Source organism: Carassius carassius, chromosome 11 (genome assembly GCF_963082965.1).
Source record: "Carassius carassius chromosome 11, fCarCar2.1, whole genome shotgun sequence".
Taxonomy (NCBI): Eukaryota; Metazoa; Chordata; class Actinopteri; order Cypriniformes; family Cyprinidae; genus Carassius; species Carassius carassius.
The window spans coordinates 13620999-13645251 of record NC_081765.1 but is presented as its reverse complement, the minus strand read 5'-3'; the positions used below and the strand labels follow the sequence as shown (position 1 = coordinate 13645251).

General features: G+C 37.3%; 1 protein-coding gene across 1 annotated transcript; it reads left to right on the top strand.

The window, feature by feature from the left end:
* The first annotated feature begins 1691 nt into the window (after window positions 1-1691).
* Window positions 1692-22980, top strand: LOC132152417 (protein Wnt-6-like). Its single transcript, XM_059561185.1, has 4 exons — window positions 1692-2397; window positions 10211-10431; window positions 18981-19285; window positions 21542-22980. The coding sequence occupies exons 1-4, from the start codon at window positions 2318-2320 to the stop codon at window positions 22001-22003; spliced, it is 1068 nt and encodes a 355-aa protein (XP_059417168.1). The 5' UTR covers window positions 1692-2317; the 3' UTR covers window positions 22004-22980.
* The last annotated feature ends 1273 nt before the right edge of the window (window positions 22981-24253 follow it).

Genomic DNA, 24253 nt, shown 5'->3' with positions numbered 1-24253 from the left:
CTAATCGCAGTGGATGCTAACGTAACAGGGAGTTGTCTCACTCCCTGTTTGACGTCACAATGTTAAACAATAGGGAAAAGGGGGGAGATCATAATTAACAGTGACAGTGTTTTCTAAATAATGGATCTTGTTTTACCTGATCAAATATAAATTTAGCCCTGAATAAATGAGAGATGGTATTATCACACTCTCTGTATGGTGGACGGTCTCTGCATGGGGATTTTTCTGTGCTGTGTGTCAGCTGAAGATATTCTCCTGGTCTTCAGAGGGCTGTTCCCAGGAACGCTCAGCCAAGACCCCAGGCTCAACACCCTGCTGTACTTTGAAATGGGATCTTTATTGTCCATAAAGTTTAAGCCAAGTATGAAGAATCGCTCCTCCCAAACAAAACACGCACACACATAAAAAGAGAAAGGGAGAAAGAGCGCATTCTGTTTCGTCAAAGCCATGTTTCCAATTATGCAGTAGATATATATAGATAGGATCTGATAAAGTACTTTTTATAACTTTCTTTAATATAAAGAAGGCTCTTCATTTCATATACAGTAACTACTACAGGAACAACAAGAACAAACCTGTCTTAGTGTGATTAGATGCTATTTATTAAACTGATTTGATTTGTTAAACTAATTAATTTTTCTACAGACTGCCATACGCTTTCAGTAAATATGTTTGCCTTCAGATCAGAATTGGTTGCTGTTTCTTTGTAATTAAACTATCTCACAAGACAGACAGGTTATCTTCCCTCTTTTATGTTATGATAAATGGAACTTCAAAACACCTGCAGCTCAGACAAAACTGTTCCATATTTGCCTCTTTGAAGCTGGAGGGAAAACAAAGAGTGAAAAGCAAAAAGACCTGACCCTGAGATAACAGATAAACAGCCTATCACATCCTCTTTCTGATCCCGGCTATCTCAAATGAGATATGAATACAGATTCAGAGCTTCTATCTTTTATTGTACCTGTATGTGATGCAGTACATCACTGTGTCTGAATCCAATAGTAAAGTGAGACTTCAAAAGAGCAGGGAGGTCTTGGATTTCAATCCGGGACCCCCTGGCCATCGGATAGATGAGGTAGAGCGTGTACGGTGAATGAAGACAACATCACAATGAAGAACTGTCTTGAGAGCCACAAATTACATTGGGAGGACAGTTAATGAGGGTGATAATGCAGATCTTAGATGACAGATGAGAGGACAGCTATTACATGCCAAATGTGTGAGATTCATGGCTTTGTTATAAACGCACTGCAGGCTGAATGTGACTGTGTTTTGATGATTTGATATGCTCAAAAATCATTATTTAAACAATGGGGGGCTGGAATGCAAAAGCACAAGCTGAATGGAATTTGAGAATTTTTGGATTGTCTTTGTACAACTAAATAAATCCAGAAATATTTAATAAAATATTGAATTCTGAAGAAGCAAGACAGCAAGTCCCTTAAGGAGTAAGTTGGGGAAGATACTAGGTACCTGAGCACGAGTAACCTAATAGTTTAATAAAGTGTGTCACCATTACTCACTCTGTGGGGGCTGTATAACTGAATTAAACATGTTTGTAGAATCTTCTCAGAGATGGTCATCTATTTGTCAGCCTGTTCTATAAAGTTGTTCTATAAATGTACCGCTTAGCAGCACTGGACATTCATAATGTTACCGTGTACTGATCTTTCAGAAACTGTAGATCAGAACAGTTTTTTCCTGTGTGACAAGGTTCCTGACTCAAGCCCCGGGCGACGTCACTGAGTTGGTGATGAGCTCGGAGTTTCTTACACCACGAAAAAAGGTCCCCAGCTGAAGGCAGAAAAAAAGCGTGACGAGAGGACGAAATGCCTCCTAGACGTCTACCTGTTTGTATCGGGATGAGATCTGCAGCACTCACAGAAGGGCGCGCGCGCACAGATTCAGCACATGGCGCTCAGGTCTACGGGTTTGCGCTTCAAAAGAGCGACTGAATTATTTACACTTCAACCCCAATCTCTTTTTAAAAGTTCTGGCATTTTAGTAGTTCGTGAGGTTTGACTGCATTCCATCAAGCTCAAGATCTAAGTGCACTTCTGCCTGATTTTTTCCCTCATTTTATTTTGCTGGATGAAGATCTCCAAGAAGTAAGAATGAAGATGCTGACCACTTTCCAAGCAGATTTTGCGATCGTCCTCACCTGATGATGCGCTTCTTGGACGTGTTATTATTCAGGGGTGCTGAATCTCCTCAGAAATTATCAAACTTTTTTCACAGGACAAGCCTCTTTCATCTCTGGACTAGTCCTTCAGCATCAGACCTCACACTTTTGTCCTTCTGAAGGCATCTGACAATGACGATTCCACTTTCCAGAACACAGCTTGCCCTCTTCTTTATCCTTCTTTGTCCCGTCAACATTATCGGACTCTGGTGGTAAGTGCTATCTCAGGCGCGCGCTCAATTGCCTTTAAAAAATCCAGCGAGCTCCATATTAAAGCGTGATAGTTTAGAAATGATCGAATATGAAAATATGATAACACCGTTCCGGGTTTTCACATAATTATTCATTGAACAAACATCCTTAGGCACTCTTAACAATAGTTCCCAGGCTCGGCTAAACCCCCTCATCTTATCAAGAAACGACTTGCTGTATTCCAGAGTGGGTTTTATGGTTCTCTAGAGGGTAAAAACGTCCTTCACATTGGTTCTTGGGTCGTTATGTTGGTTGCTGGAACAGTAAAGCAGCAGATTGTTTCATAAGGAAAGAATAAAAATCTGTTATCGGAACTTTTGAGTCGTTTTGCTGCATCAGGTTGTAAAGCATTTAGTTTCTGTTTCATATGTAGGCTATGCAGAGCATGTGTTTACAGTTTTGGTTATTACAGGCGTTAAATGAATTTCAATATTATATGCTTTAAATATGCCTTATTTTCTGCACGCTTCTGACAAAATCAAAATTCAAAAATGTTAAGAATAAGAATTAATTATTCACAGTAAATAACTGCATAGATTATATAAAATATTTGAACGATTATTTAAAAAAAAACACACACACACACTTGACCTAAAATGAATTTCTAAAACAAACAAACAAAAAACAGGTGTATCGGGAGGTCACGCTTAATAACTTAATATATTTGAAATCTTAACATGAAAGTTTTTAGACAGCTTCCATTATCATGGGTTGACTAAGGGTTAAGCTGTACTCTGTTTCAGAGGTAGACACTTTGGGGGTCAGAGTTGGAATTTTAGGTGGACCTCCGGGCTGTGGGTGTCATCATGAACTACTCCTTCCCTTAACACTCTGAAATGCACGAGTTTGACAAGAGTTTGATACAAATTGTTTGATAAATAGAGAAAATCCACAATGATGCATTGCCTTTAACAAATGTGCTGTTTAGCTAATCCAGTTTTCAAATTTTCACATTATAAAAGGTCAGCTGCACCTAAAGCTCCCCTCACTTTTTACACACACTCTCTCTCTCTCTCATACACCTGGAGGTTTGCAAAGACAATGATGCTTTCTTTGGGGCACGACGAATGCCATCACAAACCTTTCGTCTGGGGCTGGGCTGTGCTGAGAGTCTCTGACAGATGGCATGCCATTCACATGCTGAGGCTGAGAGGAGATGAAACAGAAGCAGATAAACTGGCTCTCAGGACTCTGATTGTGCTCTGATCTTTGGGGCTGAGAGCTGAGTGCTTGAGGAAGCAATGAGAAGCCTCACCTCTTCTGGAGTCTTCGGGGTCATGTGCTGGCGGCCCGCCAAGAGTCTGTCAAACAGGTGTGCCTGTGCACGCGCCATATCCTCTTGCTATGTCTGTGTGTGTGTGAATACACTCTCAGTCAAATTTGTTGCATTTAAATGACTATGTGTGACCCAATCTGTGTTCACACTCACTTTATTATATTAAAGCAGTGGTTCTCAACCTTTTTGACTTGAAGGCCTCCATTATCCAGTACAATATTAAATGTTTACAAACTTTTTATTAAAAGAAATTGGGAATGTTGATATGTTAAATTAAGTAACATAAATTTTGTTCCAGAATTTCGAAGGACACAATGTTCTTTAATAAAAATAGATTGTATTAATAATAATAATTAAATGTTGCAATTTTTTTTAAAATACATTTTATATTTAGTTTATTAAAATAATTATTTAGTGTGTAGTATGTATATTTTAGCATTTTAATTGAGTTACAATATTTAAATTGAATATTTTTTAAGTTTCAATTAAAAAAAAAATCTGCCCCTATGGTTGAGGACCACTGTAATAAAGGGAAAGTTCACCCTAAAAAGATAATTCTGCCATCATTTACTCACCCTCATATAGATTTAAGCTGGTATAACTTGATTTCTTCAGTGGAACAAACAGAGAATAACTGTATTAGAGTGAGTAAATGGTGACATAATTGTTTTTTTTTTTGTTTTACAGGTCTCTTACTGGACCTAAGCAATGTATATTTTTGTTTCCCAGACTGCACAGTCTCCTCTCCATTGTTCAATCTGGGAGAAGTGAATCTCATTTGGAGAATGAAGAGATATTCAATCAAGTGGTCTTGAGAGATGGATCAGATAACAGTTAGATGACAGCTGCTTGGCCTGTTTGGCACACTTACAGTGTTTCACCTCTGAGCGTGCATCTCCTGTTTTCTCATACTTCGGGTCTGTCCCAGTGATGTGTGACAGACAGCATCGTAGTGATGGAGGTGCGCAGTGCCGTGGTTCCACTCGCATGAATTAGTGGTGCGCTCCAAGAGGAGGTTGTGCCATGGCTTGCGCCACGCGCCACATTTGTGAACCCAAGCCACTCTGTGCAGTTCCAGCCCTGTCGTGACTCGTGATTGACTTCATATCCAGCATACTTGGGGGATTAAGTAGGGATAAATTTCGCTCTTTCACAAAGTGAAAAAAGAAGAGACTTATCTTTTACCATGCAATTCATAATGTAACCTGAGGTCTCAGCAGGCGCAGCGGACAACAGGTCTGTGAAAGATAAATGTGCATGTTCGCACTGATTATTTGGATAACTTCTCTTAATCACAGTTCCCCATTCCGTTTCCCTCTCTGCATTATCTCTCTCATACATCACAGTGTGGCTGTTTTTGGATATTCCTGATTGCACAAGTTGGGCACATCATTTTCTATGTTATGATTAGACCCCATCTCGCACTTATCACATCCAGGAGTCTCACCAGATAAAGGAGAAGCAGGAAAGAGTGGCTTTGAATAAAGGTTGGATAATGGTTGGACTATAGGGTAGAGACCATTCTTATTCCATTGTTAAAGTCCTAATGTGAATCACTGTATGAGAAATGGCAGAAGTGATCTTAGAACAGTCATCATCATGTCCAGATGGACTCTTTCTGGAGGCATGTTTCTTTGTCTTTATGTTATGTATTGGTCGTGGCTGGTTTAGATTAGAGCCAGGGAAGGAATAGTTCATCAGACGCAGATGAACATCTTCATCTCTATATCACCCAAACCATAATGTGACTACATATGCAACCCAGGGGCCACTTTTGTGATATTCAAGCTCTCGTTTAAAAGCAAGTGCTTCGCCTCGCCCCTTTTGACAATGAAAAAGGACTTGGAAAGAGAAAGTTGCTCCAACACTGTCTGCTTTTTTACGAGTCTACACCTCCTGCTGTAAAATGTGGTTCCATTATTTGAGCAGAGATCCTGGTGCTTGTAGATAATCAGAGGCTGCAGTAGAGAAAATTAAATCTGCGCATTATTATCATGCAGGGCTGTGTGCATCATAGATTAAGATCTCTGAGATATACTAATAGAGGCTTTATTACATGCCTGTCCATTCAGCACTATGGAAACCTTGACACTCAGGGATGGATTTGCAATAGGGAACACCAAGGCTTTTCCTGGTGGGTTGCTAGACTGTCAAAATCAAACTGAATTCCACCTTAGATACAACAGTTTTAAAGAGAAACATTGTCTGACTGTCATTAAAATAAATATGACCGACCCTTTACTGTGTAGCAGCTATACACCCATTTCACTTTTGAATGTGGACTATAAAATTTTAACTAAGATTTTAGCGTTGCATTTACAACAAGTCTTGCCCCAAATAATTTCGGATGACCAAACAGGTTTTATGATTGGAAGACATTCTTTCTTTAATACAAGGAAACTTTTCAATATCCTCAATATGCCTAGTTCAGATGTGCCAGAAGTGGTTCTGGCACTAGACGCTGAAAAGGCGTTTGATAGAGTCGAGTGGGGATATCTATTTCGTATAATGGAAAGCTTTGGTTTTGATGATCGTTTTATTTCCTGGATCAAACTATTGTATGTCTCCCCACAGGCATCTATTTTAACTAATGGTGTGGTTTCACCACCTTTTTCGCTTCAGAGGGGCACTAGGCAGGGCTGCCCTTTGTCGCCTTTGCTTTTTGCCATTGCCATTGAGCCCTTAGCTATCTGGCTTCGTGAGGATGTAAATTTTAAAGGTATAAATCGGCTAGGTAGAGAGTATAAATTATCCCTATATGCAGATGATCTTCTACTCTTTATTTTGATCCAGAGACTTCTGTCCCCGTTATTATTAACATTTTAAACCATATCTGTAAAATTTCAGGGTATAAAATTAATTTTCATAAGAGTGAGTTATTCCCTGTAAATTCTTTGGCGAATAACCTTGCACATTCACTTCTATCATTTAAATGGGCGGCTGATGAATTTAAGTATCTGGGTATTACTATGACCAAATCTTTAACTGGAATGTATGTTTCTAATTTTGTCCCCTTACTTAAAAAGGTTGAGTCTGACATGGAACGTTGGGCTAACCTCCCTCTTTCCCTTGCTGGACGTATAAGCCTAATCAAGATGACTGTTCTTCCCAAGTTTTTGTATTTATTTCAGCATATTCCAATTTTTCTTAAGAAAAAGTTTTTTATGGATTTGGACAAACGAATAATTTCCTTTTTATGGGGAAATGGACCAGCTCAAATTAAGAAATCAGTTTTAGAGCTCCCTAAAAACAAGGGAGGTCTTGCACTCCCAAACTTTTTGCACTATTATTGGGCCTGCAATATCCAGAAAATTGTATACTGGAGGAACAATCTGAATTCTGAACCCCCTTGCTGGGCCTACCTGGAACAGTCCTCAGCGCGCCTCTCTCTGCACTCAGTTATATGCTCTCAACTACCATTGCCTACCAACATTAGTTCAAATTTAGTAGTGTCTCACTCAGTTAAGATATGGACTCAATTTAGAAAACAGACTGGGTTGCATAGGTCTTCTACACTCTCTCCGATAATTAAAAACCACAGTTTTGCACCCTCTAATATGGATGAGGCGTTTCGAATATGGTTTGATAAAGGCATAAGGACCATTGATGATCTCTATGAGTGTGGAGTTTTCTCGTCCTTTAATAACCTTTCCAAAAGATTTGACTTACCTAATTCCCACTTATTTCGTTTCTTTCAAGTCAGGCATTTTGTGCAAAAACTATTCCCTCACTTTCCGAATCGCCCTCCTGAATCGCCATTGGATGACTTCTTAAAGCTTGAACCACATTCAAAACACTGTATTTCTGTAATTTATAATTTGATTCACAATAATAATCCAGACACTACAAGTAGGACCAGAGCGGCATGGGAGGGAGACTTGGGATTTGGAATCTCTGATGAACATTGGGAGCGCATTCTTGCTCTCATACACACGTCATCTATAAGTGCAAGACATGGCCTGATACAGTGTAAGATTTTACATAGGGTTTACTACACAAATGCTAAACTTGCTAAAATATACCCGTCTGTCAGTGATGCATGTAATAGGTGCAAGCAATCACCAGCAGATCTCATTCATATGCTGTGGGGATGCCCTAAATTATATGATTATTGGACTAAAATATTCAAAATTCTGAGAGAAGCCTTTGCCATAGATCTTGACCTAAATCCTCTTCTAGCCATCTTTGGGATGGCCGTTGAACTTAACCTTTCTGTAACGGTTCAAAAGGCTCTAGCCTTTACCACTTTGCTAGCAAGACGTCTCATACTCCTGAAGTGGAAACATGCCTCATCCCCTTCTTTTGATTCATGGCTGAAAGAAGTGTTCACCTGCATTAAATTGGAAAAGATCAGACTGTCACAGACTGGATCTTTAAGGACCTTTAATAAACTGTGGCGCCCCTTTTTAGAGTATTTACTAGCTAATTCTCAAGACACTTAAGCTGAGCATCTCCTGATAATTTATTTTATTTTTTAAAATGCTTTAAGATATCAATATTATTTTTTTTTCTTTTTTTTTCTTTTTTTTCTTTTTTTTTTTTGGTTATTATTACTATTTTTTAATTTTTATTATTTATGTAATTTGCTGTTGTTGTTGTTTTTTTTTTTGGAGGCTGTGGGTTGTTTACTTGAGGGAGGGTTTTATTGGGGTATTACTGTGTGGAACCATTCTTTTGTAAAATCATTGTTATTATACGTTGACTTGATGTTCCCAGCAGAAAAACCAATAAAGAAATTGAATTTAAACAAATATGACCAAATGTGTTGCCAGTAAATAAAAACAAAAGATGAAAATGAAATTTGGAGTCATGAAGGGTTTAAAACCGATCAAAACAATGCATCACATATTCCTTCTAACAATATCAAAATGTTCTATTTTTAAGCAGATTAATAGAAATGTATTTGTTATTTGTTGTCCACTTTGTGCTGCCTTTACAATACTGTGATATACAATACTGTGCTTGTTAACAATATCATAAATTATTGTCATAAGTCATCAGGTATTTGTAATGGATAAATACTACTTTACAGTAGTGTTATACATAGTACACAGTGATATTATTTAGCATTAACATCTCCTTCAGTATTTTTTGTTATAGGCAGGGTCAAAAATAAACACTCTTCAAGCACCAAATGTGAATAAAAATTGACATTGGTTGGCAATTTGGCCTGTAATTTTATTAGAAACTGCAAAATAATACATGGTTAAAGTCAAACTGTAAAAACAATAGTCTAACCCTCAGTGATCTGAGAGACGTGATTCAAAAGAAAGACTAAAATCTGTCTACTCATTTTACCTCAGTGGAACACTGACTCTCAAAAAAAAAGATATTTATTAAGTTTATCGTACTCCATGTGGCCTGACATATGTGGAAAATTCCCCACATTAGACCACTAAAATAAATGAGCAATTGAAGTACAGTAACAGGTTCTTTATCATGTTGTATGTGATGACAATGTCATGCAATGTTTGTTAGAATAGTGAGAGAAAAAAAATAGTTAATATCTTTGTCAATGGGACAAGAATAAAAAAAATGAATGTAATTTAAGTAAAATAAATTAAATGTACTTAATTTGGCTGTAAAATTGAATTTTTTTAAATGTGCAATGAAATCAATCTGAAGTGTCCTTTAGTATGTTGACTGGTCGAAATATTAGGCCTATCAAAATGGGATGCATCACTTGTAAAGCCTGTTACCTCTCTTCTCATATTTCTTATCAGACCGCCATGGAAGGTGACTGTCTGGAGCGTTGGTTTGACTTTTTAAAAAAAAAAACTCACATGGCAGATGAATGTTATTAGTCTGAAAGATTAGCCTTGACAGGGTGAATGAAAAGCAATGAGGTATTCGCACAGAGCTCTGCTCCCCATACAGCAACGTGATGATAAAAACCGACTTCAGCTGCACGGATCACATATGCTGAACTCGACTCCAATATGGCGAGAGTTATTAAAAAGAAAGAACCGGAGGATTGTGCCGTTCTCACATTACGTCATATAGCGACTGTCACAGAAAAGCTCTGGCAGCCTTCTCAACGCTTTGGACCTGAGGTCTCTTCTCCCATTAGCAGCTGAAATAAACAATTGATTCAAGTGTAAACACACGTCTGTCATCACTTTTGATAAAACCCAGCAATTAAGATGCAGCTTTTTTTGCTTTAAATGTTATCTGTTTATGTTGAAAGGGGTAATACGTTTACCTCTGACATTATAGTGCGTCTGCCTCTAGTAGTTGTCTTTTTTCTGTATATTTTCTTTGTCATCCGCAAGAAAAAATGAGTATGCCTAAAAACCAAGAAAGGCTTTAAATGAATGAGGATCAGCTCAGACCTTAATGTGAACCCTGCGGTAAAGCAACAGAACATTACATTTATAATGCTTTACATCATTTAAAGTGGTTTGTGTGGCGTGTGGTTTGAGAAGATGATCGCATTTTATCTTGTGGAAACCTGTGTAGTTCAGATGAGTCATCTGATGAAGCTTTGTTCGTTTCAGGGCAGTGGGGAGTCCCTTGGTCATGGACCCGAACAGCATCTGCAGGAAGACCAAACGTCTGGCGGGCAAGCAGGCCGAACTGTGCCAGACCCAGCCAGAGATCGTCAACGAAGTCGCCAAGGGCGCCAAGCTGGGTGTGCGTGAATGCCAATACCAGTTCCGCTTTCGGCGCTGGAACTGTACCAGCCAGAAAAAGTACTTTGGCAAAATTCTCCAGCAAGGTGAGCATTTGTCCCATTGGAGTGAAAGTTAATAAATTGTGTCTCGATTATGGGTCAGCGATATCTTTCTGAGGGCATGAACTCTGGCCCTGAGACCTAGAGACCTGAGCCCTCATTTTGGCACGTTTGATCCATGTTTAAGAGAGAACAAGGACAGCTGCTGTGTCCAGTTTACCTCAGTGCCTTTCTTCTGTGTTAAATTGCTCTCTTAAAAACGATCCCCAAATTGCATAATCATTGATCCGCCACATTTTTCAGCCCTTTGAAGAGTAATAAACTAACGTAGAGTCTACAATTATTAGGCCATCCACAGGGTTCAACCCCTCCCTTCTCACATTGGATTAACCTTGTTCAGTAGAGGCAATTATTCCACCGCACAACAGCAGTGTTGATGCTAAAATGTCATTATCTAATATTTTGGAAACGTTTTCCTTTAAAGATCTGACAAACAACCCAAACTGTAAATGCTCTCCAACACTGTAAATTCTAATTAGTAAACCTTACTTTAAAAAAATCATACAAACCTTTTGCCTTGAAAAAAATCAAGTAAAGTGAACTAAAATGGTATACTAACAAATGTTTATTTAGTGTTGTAAACTTACATGCAATTTCTGGTAACTCAGAATTACTTCAGAACTACATTTTAAGTACAATGTACTATGTGTTTATTTCATACAATAAATTTATTAGTTTATTTATTGAAGTTATTTTAGTTGAGCTAATGTAACATTTCCTGCAACTTGGAATTTCTTAGTTGTATTTACTTGAACAGCAATCTAATTTATTTGCTAAAACCATGCAAACCGATCGCCAAAGTGTTACTACTTAAAGGCTTAGTTCACAGAAAAAATGAAAATTATGTCAATAATGACCAAACGTTCCAAACACGTGAGACCTCCGTTCATCTTCGGAACTCAGTTTAAGATATTTTAGACTTAGTCTGAGAGCTTTCTGTCCCTCCATTGAAAATGTATGTACGGTATACTGTCCATGTCCAGAAAGGTAAGAAAAACATCATCAAAGTAGTCCATGTGACATCAGAGGGTCAGTTAGAATTTTTTGAAACATCGAAAATACATTTTGGTCCAAAAATAGCAAAAACTACGACTTTATTCAGCATTGTCTTCTCTTCCGTGTCTGTTGTGAGTGAGTTCAAAACACAGCAGTGTAGTGATATCTGGTTCGCGAACTAATCACTCGATGTAACCGTATCTTCTTGAACCAGTTCACCAAATCGAACTGAATCGTTTAAAACGGTTCGCATCTCCAATAAGCATTAATCCACAAAGGACTTAAGCTGTTAACTTTTTTAATGTGGCTGACACTCCCTCTGAGTTAAAATAAACCAATATCCTGGAGTAATTTATTTACTCAAACAGTAACGAACAAAAGATTGACTCGTTCTCGAGTCAAGAACCATTTCTGTCAGAAGCGTCTGATTCGAGAAGCGAGGAGCTGATGATAACTGCGCATGTGTGATTCAGCGTGAAGCAGAATGACACACAGATCGTCTGATCCGAACTGGTTCTTTTGATGACTGATTCTGAACTGATTCTGTGCTAATGTTATGAGCGCGGGTAAACCGAAGGCTTGAATGAAGGGCAATCATCCCCAATGACACCATTACGTCGAGCGCAAAAGAACCGGTGAACCATTTTCTTCAAGCGGTTTATTGAATCGAACTGTCCGGAAGAACCGGTTCGCGGAAAAGAACTCAACTTCCCATCACTACTGGTGATCCAAAAACCGATGCAACCCGTTCTTGACTCGAGAACGAGTCAATCGTTCATTCATTATCTGGCTCGCCTGTGTTCATCTTCAGTTCTCTCTTCACAGCAGTTCAGTCAGTGTTTGAGTACATGAATTACTCCGGGATATTACTTGGGTTTGTTTTAACTCAGAGGGAGTGTCAGCCACATTAAAAAAGTTAACAGCTTAAGTAATTTGTGGATTAATGCATATTGGAGACGAGAACCGTGTCAAACGATTCAGTTCGATTTGGTGAACTGGTTCAAGAAGATCCGGTTACATCGAGTGATTCATTCATGAACCAGATATCACTAAACTTCAATGTTTTGAACTCACAACAGACACGGAAGAGAAGACAATGCTGAATAAAGTCGTAGTTTTTGCTATTTTTGGACCAAAATGTACCTATTTTCGATGCTTCAAAATATTCTAACTGACCCTCTGATGTAACATGGACTACTTTGATTATGTTTTTCTTACCTTTCTGGACATGGACAGTATACCGTACACACAATTTCAATGGAGGGACATAAAGCTCTCGGACTAAATCTAAAATATCTTAAACTGTGTTCCAAAGATAAAAGGAGGTCTTACAGGTTTGGAACGACATGAGGGTGAGTTATTAATGACATAATTGTCATTTTTGGGTGAACTATCCCTTTAAGTACTTCAAACATCCATTTTAAATGAATGAAAAAAATGTTTAATTCATTGAAAATACAAATACACATACATTTATGGTAGTGACAGTTCAAAGTTAGTTGTTTTTATTGTTTTTCTTTAACTGCTATTGTTCCTTTGCTATTGTGGTTTTCACCAACCATGTAGTTTTTACTTGTATTACAAAAATTTTGAAACAAATCAAAAACAATCTGACTTAAAGTATGAAGTATGGCACTGGGGAGGCAACACAAGTTGCCAATGGTTCAAAAAGTCACGTTAGTTTCTATTTTTATTTTAATTTTATTTTTTTGGTCTCTAGTCGAGCATCACACTTTGAATGAAAAGTGAATGAAATGAAAAGTTTTTTTATGGCATTAGGGTAATCCAAATTTACTGTATGAAAGTCCGGAAGCAAATGGGTGAGGTATTGTAAATTCTGGAGACTGTTATTTGCAATACTTCCCTAAACAAATATGCCAGAAGACACAGGGTCAAGAAGATCTGGGCAAGAACATCTTCATCTATGACAATTATTATTAGTTAACATGTTAACTTATTCTACTAAACCAAATATTACTAGTAAGGCTAGTAATTAGCTTCTGATGAATATGCATGAGCAAATCATTAGTAGTGAATTTGATGATACATGTTGCTCATCCTTTCTGTTTGTATAAAGAATAATTGGTTGTCACCAGAAGAGGGCTCTATTTTGGCTCAACATGCTCTGCCCTGAGGCAGCAGGGTATGAGATTAAGAGGGTCAGTAAACATTTTTTTGCCTAATTTCACATACGATTTCTCTTTAGACATTCCCATATCACAGTGATGTAAAGAGATGCAGGCTTGTCATATCCAGGTCTGGAGCTGAAACCTCACGACTTGGCCTCCAGTGTGGACGTGTTCACACATGGATTGCAACATGATTCCTCTGTCTGCATCAGCCCATCTTAGACTGAGCACTGGAGACTGCCTCCCAAAATGGAAATTAATCATAAATTCTTCTGTGTCTATAAGAGAGACTTAAGTGCTCTTCTGTTTTCATGCATTTACCACAATTACTGTGAGACTTGGCTCTAATGACCATGTGTCAGATCTGAGCTCTCTGCTGAGGCAGGTTCACTTCCTGCACCAAGTGATAGGGTTGTGAATAGTGTCTAACATATTTCTTCCATTGCTAAACAACTGGGGGCTATTTTCTTCCCCTATTCAAACACGTAAACCAGAGCTTGTTTTCTTGGCCCAAGGGAGCGGCCTCCCAATGCCAGAATTTGCTGGAAATGCTGCCGGCTGCTCTTACATGTTGTCTCTGAGGTTCTAATGAAGTCGTTAAAATCGCTCAGAGACAATATGCGGTTCCAATTTAAAAAACAGATAAATTATAAGGACGTCATGTGTGCATATTTGGCCCTGTCACCTCAGTGCCTAATTATTTTTGCTGTCAAGACCTCTTGTTTCTGTCTGTGTCAATGAATGTGTTTTGTATATATAAATGTGTACAATGTCTGATGTACAGAGGTTACTGACATTTAACCTCAGGTTCAGGTCTCAGAATGACAACAAGCATGCTCCTATACTCACATTTAAATGTGAATCAACCTAAGTCATTACTCCAGTCTTCATTGTCACAATTCAAAAATAATTTTAATATGCTAAGTTGGTGCCCAAGAAAAATGTATTGTCAATGTTGAACAGTTATGCTGCTTAATATTATTGTGAAAAATGTAAAAATCTAAAAGTCTTCAATTTAAATCAATTGTATGCATCGTTGTTAAACACATGAAAATAAATAATTTTCTTTTGAATGATAGTATATATAAAAATAGGCTAAAATAAGTCTCCTCAAATGCCTTTATCTCACACTTACATGAAGTATAAAAAGTAAAAAAAAATAACTATAAATAAAATAAAAGTGTTTCTTTCTTTGGTAACATCTTATCTAGGGTAACAAGTGAGCCAGAAGTGTCATATAGTAGGTGCATGGTCCCCCCTCTCTCGAATTTACTATCAGAAATAACATCCTAATTTCCACACATCGACCATTTGTTCAGATGTGTTTGGTATCTTCAGTATTCTGATAGTAGTGTTCGTGAACTCACATTTGAACTTAAAAAAGAGCAGGGGATAAGAGGCAGTGGAAAAAGATAAAAAGGTAAGCTTATATCAGAAAATAATTCTGCAGTACGTCTCCAAGCCTGGAGGCAAACCATTTTTGCAAGCATTAAGACTATAAACGCTCCTTTTTTCTATATAATCCTATTTCAAGCCCCTAATGTATGCAAAAAAACAAAGCACATAACGCACGTGGCATTCTTCAGTCCTTTTCAAGAACGCCTTATTTCATACCCCACTGTTAAAACAGGTCAGAGGCCAGTGTACTCAGCATGAAGGACTGCATGAATATGTGTTATCATTTAAAGGGACAGCCAGTCCTGTTGTAATTGATCCCTTGTGTGCACAAGAGCAACTGTACTGGACATATTTGAGAGCTGAGACAGTCCATTTGACGTCAGAACTCACTTAAGTTTGTTAGCATGGAAGTGAATTTTCAAACTCTGAATCGGATTTCCTAAGTCCACTTAAAAAGGCATATAGGTTACACTTCATGTGGACCCTAGTAGCTTGCATTTGGTATTAATGCCTAATTTATTTATTTCCATGCTCCAAATTCTGGTTTAGACCAAGAAATTGAGGTCAAATAGCCTGAGAATTACTCATATTATCCATGAGGATGTGTGTGTGTTGCTGCGGTTGTCTTCAGTTGATAAAAGTGAATCCTAGGTATGCAACAAGATCTGCGCAGAGTTAGGGATTGTCTCAGCCCTCGCTGCATGCAGGCAGCACATGGTGGCAAAATAAATCAATCAAAATGATTCCCGCCTGTCAGCACTGGGGGAGCCGCTGGTGGGGCCCTGCCTTCTCATCTCTTTTCATCCTGCAGCCCCATGCTTCATTGACTCAAAGATTGAGTATTAAAAAAATATTTGTTAATTCTCACAGAAGCCCCTTCTGGCATTAAGTTCTTTCTCTTTTCTAGGCAGGCCTGGGCATAGACAGCTGCACAAAATTTGTTTGGAATTTGTGTCTTGGAGGAAAAAAAAGAGAGGGAGGTGAAATCAAGAGACTTTTTACCCTCTTGTCTGTCATGACAGACTACATCTTATGAATGTATTGGGTTAAAATAATGTGGATCCAGATGGGTGAATTTTGTCTTTGTAATGTTGGATGCTACAATGTTTACAAAATATAGTTTGATTATGATATGTCTGACTTTCAAAACAGCTGAGGTACAACTGGTTACAACAAACTGGTTAACTGAATTTGAAAATGTTTTTCATATTTCTGACATTTTATGAACATGGTAGCTCATGACCCAGAGTTTGAAAACTGATGGTCTAAAATACCTGGAGGAAGCTCTATAGGGACTAAAGGGACCACACTATCACTTTGATCTGTTGCGATGTAATAGAAGTAAAGTCAGATCTTTCTTCTGTATTGTGATGTAAATTGTAATGTATTATTGAAAAATATTTGGACAGGGACTTGGTTTCGATCAGTCAGTTGGTGATTACATTTCACATGTGGCCGATGCACTTAAAAGTGTAGAAAAGATACATGTGAGCTTGTAGGGTCTTAATTTAAGTGGACTAAATGATTGGAGAAGTTGTGTTACCAGAGAGAGGTCTGTTGTTTTTGATTAAACGTTACAATGTTTAAAGCAAACACACACACACACACACACACATATAACACTCGCTTATTACAGAAAGTGCTTATCCAGTAAACTGTAAAAAACATTCAGACCTCTACAACTCAAATTTTCTATTGACTGATCACATCTAAATGTTTCAATTGGCCAAATTGGATTAGAGTGAACTTAATTTGATAAATTCAATTAGGCCAATTGAAAATTGTAGATGTAACCAATCACTAGGAAATGTTTAGTTGACGAGGTTTTTTATTTTTTACAGTGTAAAATAATGTACTTATTTAAACCTATTAGTGAAATAAGGCATTATGTGAACTCATATACATTATATTCAGTTTTATAAAGAGCTTAATAGTATCTTTAAACCTTTAGAAAGTTCCCACGCACTTAACACATAAATATAAACAAGATGTTGGATAGCTTGTGCAGTTGCGTCTCCATTTTTTATGTTATTTTTCAAGCAAAAACGTTGGAAAGATAAATGGACAAGTGTAGGTCATGAATGAAATATTTGGGGAGATCATTTGTAAATCTAAAGAAATTAAGTATTAAATGTTACACTCTCCATTGCTCAAATGCTTGCCTCATATCAGAGCAAATATTGCTTTTCCCCCTCTCAGGTTGATGTTTTTTTTCATAAACATAATGACAAGCTTCCGCAAATATTGTTTGCTTGATTTTGCATTGAATTCTGCCATTGTGAAATCCTGGAAGGACTCCACTTCAGGAAGGACTTCATATGTACAGTATATATAAATATATATATATATATATATATATATATATATATATATATATATATATATATATATATATATATATATATATATACCAGTATCCACATAAGGATCTGCAATGTATGTCGCAGAGAGGATGCTATTCTCTGGGACGCTGCATGTTTGGATATTAACGTAGTGAACAGTGTTCAGTTTATACAGACTTGGTTGGTGTTTTGTGCGCCAGAAAGCTACAGGTGTTTTCAGATGGAGTGCTATCAGAAGGCCCATACATGTATCAAAACAGGAACACACACACATTGCTTCACAGTATGTAGATGACAGTTGGCGTGTGAATGGACAGCTGGGATTAATATCTGTGTTGTGTTTTCATGTGTGTGTGTGTGTGTGTGTGTGTGTGTGTGTGCGTGCATTCTGAGCTCTGATTCCATTTCACTGGCTTTAATGAATCCCATTCACTGAATCATGCGATGCAGAATTGGCACAGGGCTGAAGAGTGACTGCACGCTCACTGCATCCAGCGTTTACACAGGATAAAAGTCATTCCTTTCAACTCCCTTACTACGAGTTGCTAAACACAGCTGTCCTTTCAAACCTCTACATTTCTTTTCTGATATTGCACATCATTTTTTTATCAGCATTATTAAATGTTAACATTTAATAAATATTTCTAGTGTACTGGCTTATGCCCTGTCATTTTCTTTCAAAATAACTTTTGACAAGAAGAGTAGCAGGTCATTTTCTTGTAAATAATTAAAAGAAATTGAAATAAATGAAAGATAAGCTAGACTACACTACACTACTACTTAAAAAAGAAATCTGTATGTTTACTAAAAATACAGTAAAGACAAATAGGACAATAAAATAGGTAATTTATTCCTGTGGTGGCAAAGCTGAATTTTCAGCAGCCATTTCTTCAGTCTTCAGTGTCACGTGATCCTTCAGAAATAATTTGCTGTTGAAGAAACAGTTGTGATGCTTAATATGTGTTGTGGAAACTGTGGGTTTTTTCAGGATTCTTTGATAAATAGAAAGCTCTGAAGAACATCATTTATATCAATTTTTGTTGTTTTACCTGTATTCTGAATCACTCATTGCGTTGTGTTTTAGGGCTAAAAGAAATTTACCAGGACATTTTTGTTTGTTTGTTTCTTACAGTGTATAAATCTTTTTTTAACATTATAAATGTATTTACTGTCATTTTTTTACTGTGTCTTTTCTAATATAAAAAAATCATACTCCCCTTAAACTTTTTACTGTAGTGTACAAAAAAAATTACAATTTGCAAGGTGTTTAATGCACTTGTTAATTAATACTTTTTAGAGTTTCCATCTTTTTGGGCAAATTGGATAAATAGTATTTCAAGGTTTTTTCTGACCATGGGACCCGATTTTCAGGATTTTGTAAAATTTTGGGTTGCTGGAACATAATGGGACAATATCTTTAATTGAATAGCATACACTCTGATTCAGAATGCAGCTTATTCTGGTCTAGTATGCCATGACCTCTCATGGCTCATTGTGCCACAGTAGTGCTGTCATTGCGGTTGAGACTGACTTGTCACAGGAATAGCCCATGAAGTTTTGGATATCTAAGATGCCATAATTATCACAGTTCGATGTAACCCAGCCTGTCCAACAATCAGAAGCTGTCTTTGATATCACGGTGTGTGTGTGTGTGTCTGTGTCTTCACAGACATCCGGGAGACAGCGTTTGTGAATGCTATCACGGCAGCGGGTGTGACGCATGCAGTGACTCAGGCCTGCAGCATGGGGGAGCTGCTGCAATGCGGCTGCGAGGCCACACGGAGCAGAGGGCCGCCCCCACGTTTAGCCAGTATTGGCCCAACTGAGGGGGTCAAGTGGGAATGGGGGGGCTGCGGAGATGACGTGGAGTTCGGCTATGAGAAATCCAAGCAGTTCATGGACACCAGGCGGAGGAAGGGCAAGAGTGACATCCGTACGCTGATAGACCTTCATAATAATGAGGCTGGACGACTGGTATGATAATTCTTCCTTATCTTGACACATGTAGCTACAAAATAGATATAAATAAATGTTAAAAATGGTTTCAAACATCATGGTTACATCATGGTTTCCAAAGAAAATTATGAAGCGGCACAATTACTTTCAACATTGAAAATAATAATAATTTTTTCTTGAATACCAAATCAGCATATTAGAATGATTTCTGATGGATCATGTGACACTGAAGACTGGAGTAATGATTGAAATGAATGAAAATTCTGCTTTGCCATAACAGGTATAAATGACATTTTAAAATATATTAAAATAGAAACCAGTTAATACAGTATTTAGTCAGAGTGCTGTGTTTATGATAGTCCATACTAGGATGCATGTGCGAGAACAGTTGGTGCAATAAATGTCATTTTGCCCTTATTATATATAAAACAATAAACACAGTTAGGAACTGCTATGAATAGCCAGGTATCTTGCATTTACTTGATTCTTTTGTTAAAGGCAGCCTCACATACAGTACTACCTGTTGCCCTCATGCAGGTTTATGTGTAGATGTTCATAGATGTTTTTATTTTATTATTTTTTTTTATGTTCCTGGTATGATATCAATGTGGATAGATTTTTTGCATTGATGCATAGATGATACAAGCACAGTCGTGTGCTGTTTTGCCTGTACAACCCTTCAGAGATAGTCAAGCTTAAATGAGCAGATCAAAGAGCCCAGTGTGCACCTCAAAAGCCCAAGCATGGAAGAGCTCGGAAATGTTATGAAAATATACTTGGCAGAGGCTGGAGAAGACATTATGAACTGAGCTGAGACTAATTTCATAATATCACCACTATTTCTGTTCCATTATTGACTGTATATATCCATTTAATAAAGGAGTGTCATTTAAAAAAAGAAAAAAGAAAGAAAATTACAAGTAATAACATTAACATGCATTCAATATATTTATGCTTTTATTTGATTTAACATATAACATGGATTCAAAATTCAGAGATGATTGGAAGTGATCAGAGCTGCAGTGCAAGCATCCCTTTTAAGCACATCCACTCACATACACACACTGAAGTCCCTCGTGGAGCAGGCCTTTCATAATAAATCTCATCAGATTATATATTCTGCAGGTGTCAATCACACAAACTGGAGACCCTTATAATTACAAAATTCATGTTAAATTAATAATATTTACTTTTTCTTCTTTGAAAGGAACTGGATGTGTTAACTCATTATGGCAACCTTGAGCAACATGATATTTAACTGTTTAAAATAATACAAATACGTTTCAAGTAAATGCTGTTTTTATACTTTCTATTCATCAAATAATCCTGAAACGAAAATGTATAACAGTTTCCACAAAAATATTCAGCACAACTTTTAAGCACTGACAATAAGAAATGTTTCTTCAGCAGCAAATCAAAATATTCATTGATTCCTGAAGAATCATGTGAAACTTAAGACTGGAGTAATGGTTGCTGAAAATATTTTAACAATTGTAATATTTCACAATATTTTCATTATTAAATGCAGCCTTGGTGTTCATAAAAGTCTCAATAAACATTAAAAATTATTACCGACCCCAAACCTTTGAAATGTAGTATTATTACATTTTTCTTTCATATTTTAGAATAGCAGAAACTAATTTAAGTGTGTCTTTAATAATTGGAATGTTTAAATCTTTTTTAAGCAATAATCTGATGTCAGCATTGTAGCTAATTTTGTATCACTGTACAATAGACACCTCTGGTGCAAGTGTGTGCTAGATCATTTTGAAGTATACAACTAATCTTATCATTTTAAAATTGTATTATCCAGTAATCTAAAGAAGTCAGATTTACATTTTTTCAAGCCATCATCAGTCGGCCACTGGCCAAATCCTCAGATTAGTTACTCACTAGTGTCAGTAGTGCTTCATCTTCCGGGGGTCACTGGCTGACAGCCTAAGGTCCCGTTAGCATGGGGTCAGTCACAGGTAAATAGATATTAAGGGGGCATACAGGCATGTGTGGCAGATGGTGATTTTCTCCTACGTTAATGAGGACTCAAATGCCACGCAGCGACTCGTTTGGAATTAAAATTGAGCAATAATGTTAATGCAGCATTTATCAGATGTTAATTTCAGCAGGTATAGAACTGTAAAAATGTCTGTTTTCAAGCTCTTGGATTGGCATTTGAGTGGCTGGAGGCTAAAGAAGGAGGGGAGAGATTAGGGTAAATTCCTTCTAAATAGTTTCTCCTTTTATCTCACTGAACTATCTTTGTGTTTCGAACTGCAGGCGGTGAAGAATTATATGAGAACTGAATGTAAATGTCACGGGCTGTCTGGCTCTTGCACTCTGAGGACCTGCTGGAAGAAAATGCCTCACTTCCGTGAAGTGGGCAACCGCCTGCTTGAGCGCTTCAATGGGGCATCCAAAGTCATGGGGGGAAATGACGGTAAGACTCTCATTCCAGTGGGGCAGAACATCAAACCTCCGGACAAGCAAGATCTCATCTACTCGGCCGAGTCGCCGGACTTCTGCCTGCCCAATCGGAAGACGGGTTCTTTGGGCACGCGGGGGCGAATGTGTAACAGCACAGCACTTGACGTGAGTGGATGTGACCTTCTGTGTTGTGAGCGAGGCCACCGGGACGAGACGGTGGTCCTGGAGGAGAACTGTCTCTGCAGTTTCCATTGGTGCTGCGTGGTCCAGTGTAAAAAGTGCTTAGTCAGAAAGGAACTGAGTTTGTGTCACTAACCGAGAACCCTTTGAAGATGGGATTGAGAAGAGCGATTCCAAACAAGGAAGTAGTGCCAGTCTCAGAACAAAAGAATCTACAACATTCCAGATTCATGCATACACATTTCAAACCCTGAGGCTTTGGAAAAGCCTAGAGGAGCGTCTGACTTGTGTTTCACCCCTCAGAAAACCCAGGACCGCTAGTCTCAATGACTACACTCAAGATTTAGGAAGGGTTCTTCAGCTGTGAAGTCAAGTCATTCAGAATGCTTCTTATCAAATGGCTTTTTCTGTTAGATCAGCCCTATATACATTACATTGTGAGTGCAGACTGAAGGAATGGAAGTACATCCACATCAGCACAACAGCCATGGTGTAATGGCTGTTCATGCTCTGAAGTGACAGATCATCGAAGATTTGGCATATTGCTCTGTAAAGCGGGCTGGATATGGAACAAAGACTTTTATTTATAAGCATTTAATACCATCATGACTACTTCTTGTGTTTAATGCCCTGTCATTTTCTTTCAAAAGCACTTTGAGAGTTTTTAACAGAAAGAGTAAAAGCATTTTTTTTCTCTTAAACTCAAAGGTAAAACGCAAATACAAGAGAAGCAATTTAAAAACTCTTTATTTTTGTGAGATATTTAATCTATGGGGCTTTTAATGCACTTTTACTGATACTGATTACTATTTTTCATTGGTTTGCTCCTAAGTTGAATGCATTTTCATGCAGTTTGTGTTGGTTTTTAAGATTACATGTATTGTTGACCTCATATACTGTACAGTATATGCTCTGGAAAGCCTTTCAGTATGCTAACACTGCTTAATAGTTCTCAAAACAGATTACAAATGATCATTAATGACAAAGATCACAGAAATGGATTGTCGTTGGCATTGTCGTTGCTTTACCACCGTTTTCTTTTTAAAGGATTTCTCACTGGAGTGTCAACAGGTCGTCAAAACATCATTTCAACACCATGTCCATTAAATTCAGTGTCATCCAAATACATTATGTTTGAAATATAATATTTCTGCAGTCTGTACAGTTAATGAAATCAGAAAATAACAAATGCTAAGAAAAAGATATAAAGAATGCAGAGCTTCACAAGCTACTTAAGGGGTCAGCCATGAGACTTTCATCTAGTGTTAATCTCAAGCAACCTGTCCTTTGTTTGGAATGCATTGTATTTTTGGGAAATACTTTCACAAAATATAATCTGGAGTTTGCGCTTGTGAGCCACAGACCAATGAGAAATATGTTTTTCACATACATTCATTTTAGGTGCATAGGCATAATAGACTTGAGAGTGAAAATTACATTAAATTTACACTAAATGTAAGTTAAGATTAAATGTGTTGTTTGAATGACTGCATCCTGCACTATTTATCTGTAGACTCTTCTAAATTTGTTGTTCCTCTCTCATACAAAACTTCATGTCTGAAAAAAAATATGCAGAAAGATGTGAAAAATGATCTACTACTCCACAAAACAACTGTTTATAAAGTGAATAATTAATTTCACAACTGTATATTTTTATATATTTAATCATAATGCATTTCAAATTAGAATAACAGAAGACTGGAAGTGACAAAACTACTTATAGCTGCTCATCAATGAATAAAATGCACAAAAACATTTATCCCAGTTCAGTTCAGTTCATTCTGTCATATTTATCAGTGGATTTTTTTCTTGTTAAGAAATTACTGATAATTATCTTTCTATCTATCTATCTATCTATCTATCTATCTATCTATCTATCTATCTATCTATCTATCTATCTATCTATCTATCTATCTATCTATCTATCTATCTATATATATATATATATATATATATATATAAGTGAGACTACACTTAGTATAAAATGTACATCTAAAGAGTTTACTATTAAACTAACATATTCAGATTGAGAGAAAAGACATAGCGAGAAGCCATTTCTAAAGGTTTGCGTCAATAGTCTGTCTTTGTCTCTCATTTTCCTTCAATGATAATTTGGTTAAATGTTGTAACTCTGACATGATGTTTTGACTGGGAGATATGATCCCATTTCAGCCGGAGATATTTATATAGACAGCATAATGAAGCTTATGCCACACTTTCCTTTCATTGATGTTAAACAAATCAAATACAAAGGCAAATGTTGTTCTAACTGGCTCACTTCACACAGGGTCCAGGCTCAATGTTTCCCACCTCGCTTTCTCGCTACAGCAATTCAGAGATTTTAGTTTCAAGTGTATCACTTTGCCACTCAGAAGAAGGTGTTGT

What these genes read in the sequence shown, in the direction of transcription:
- LOC132152417 (XM_059561185.1), top strand. Translation starts at nt 2,318, where the DNA reads ATGACGATTCCACTTTCCAGAACACAGCTTGCCCTCTTCTTTATCCTT. An exon ending in AACATTATCGGACTCTGGTG is followed by an intron (nt 2,398 to 10,210) that starts GTAAGTGCTATC and finishes TGTTCGTTTCAG; the next exon opens with GGCAGTGGGGAGTCCCTTGG. An exon ending in ATAATGAGGCTGGACGACTG is followed by an intron (nt 19,286 to 21,541) that starts GTATGATAATTC and finishes TTCGAACTGCAG; the next exon opens with GCGGTGAAGAATTATATGAG.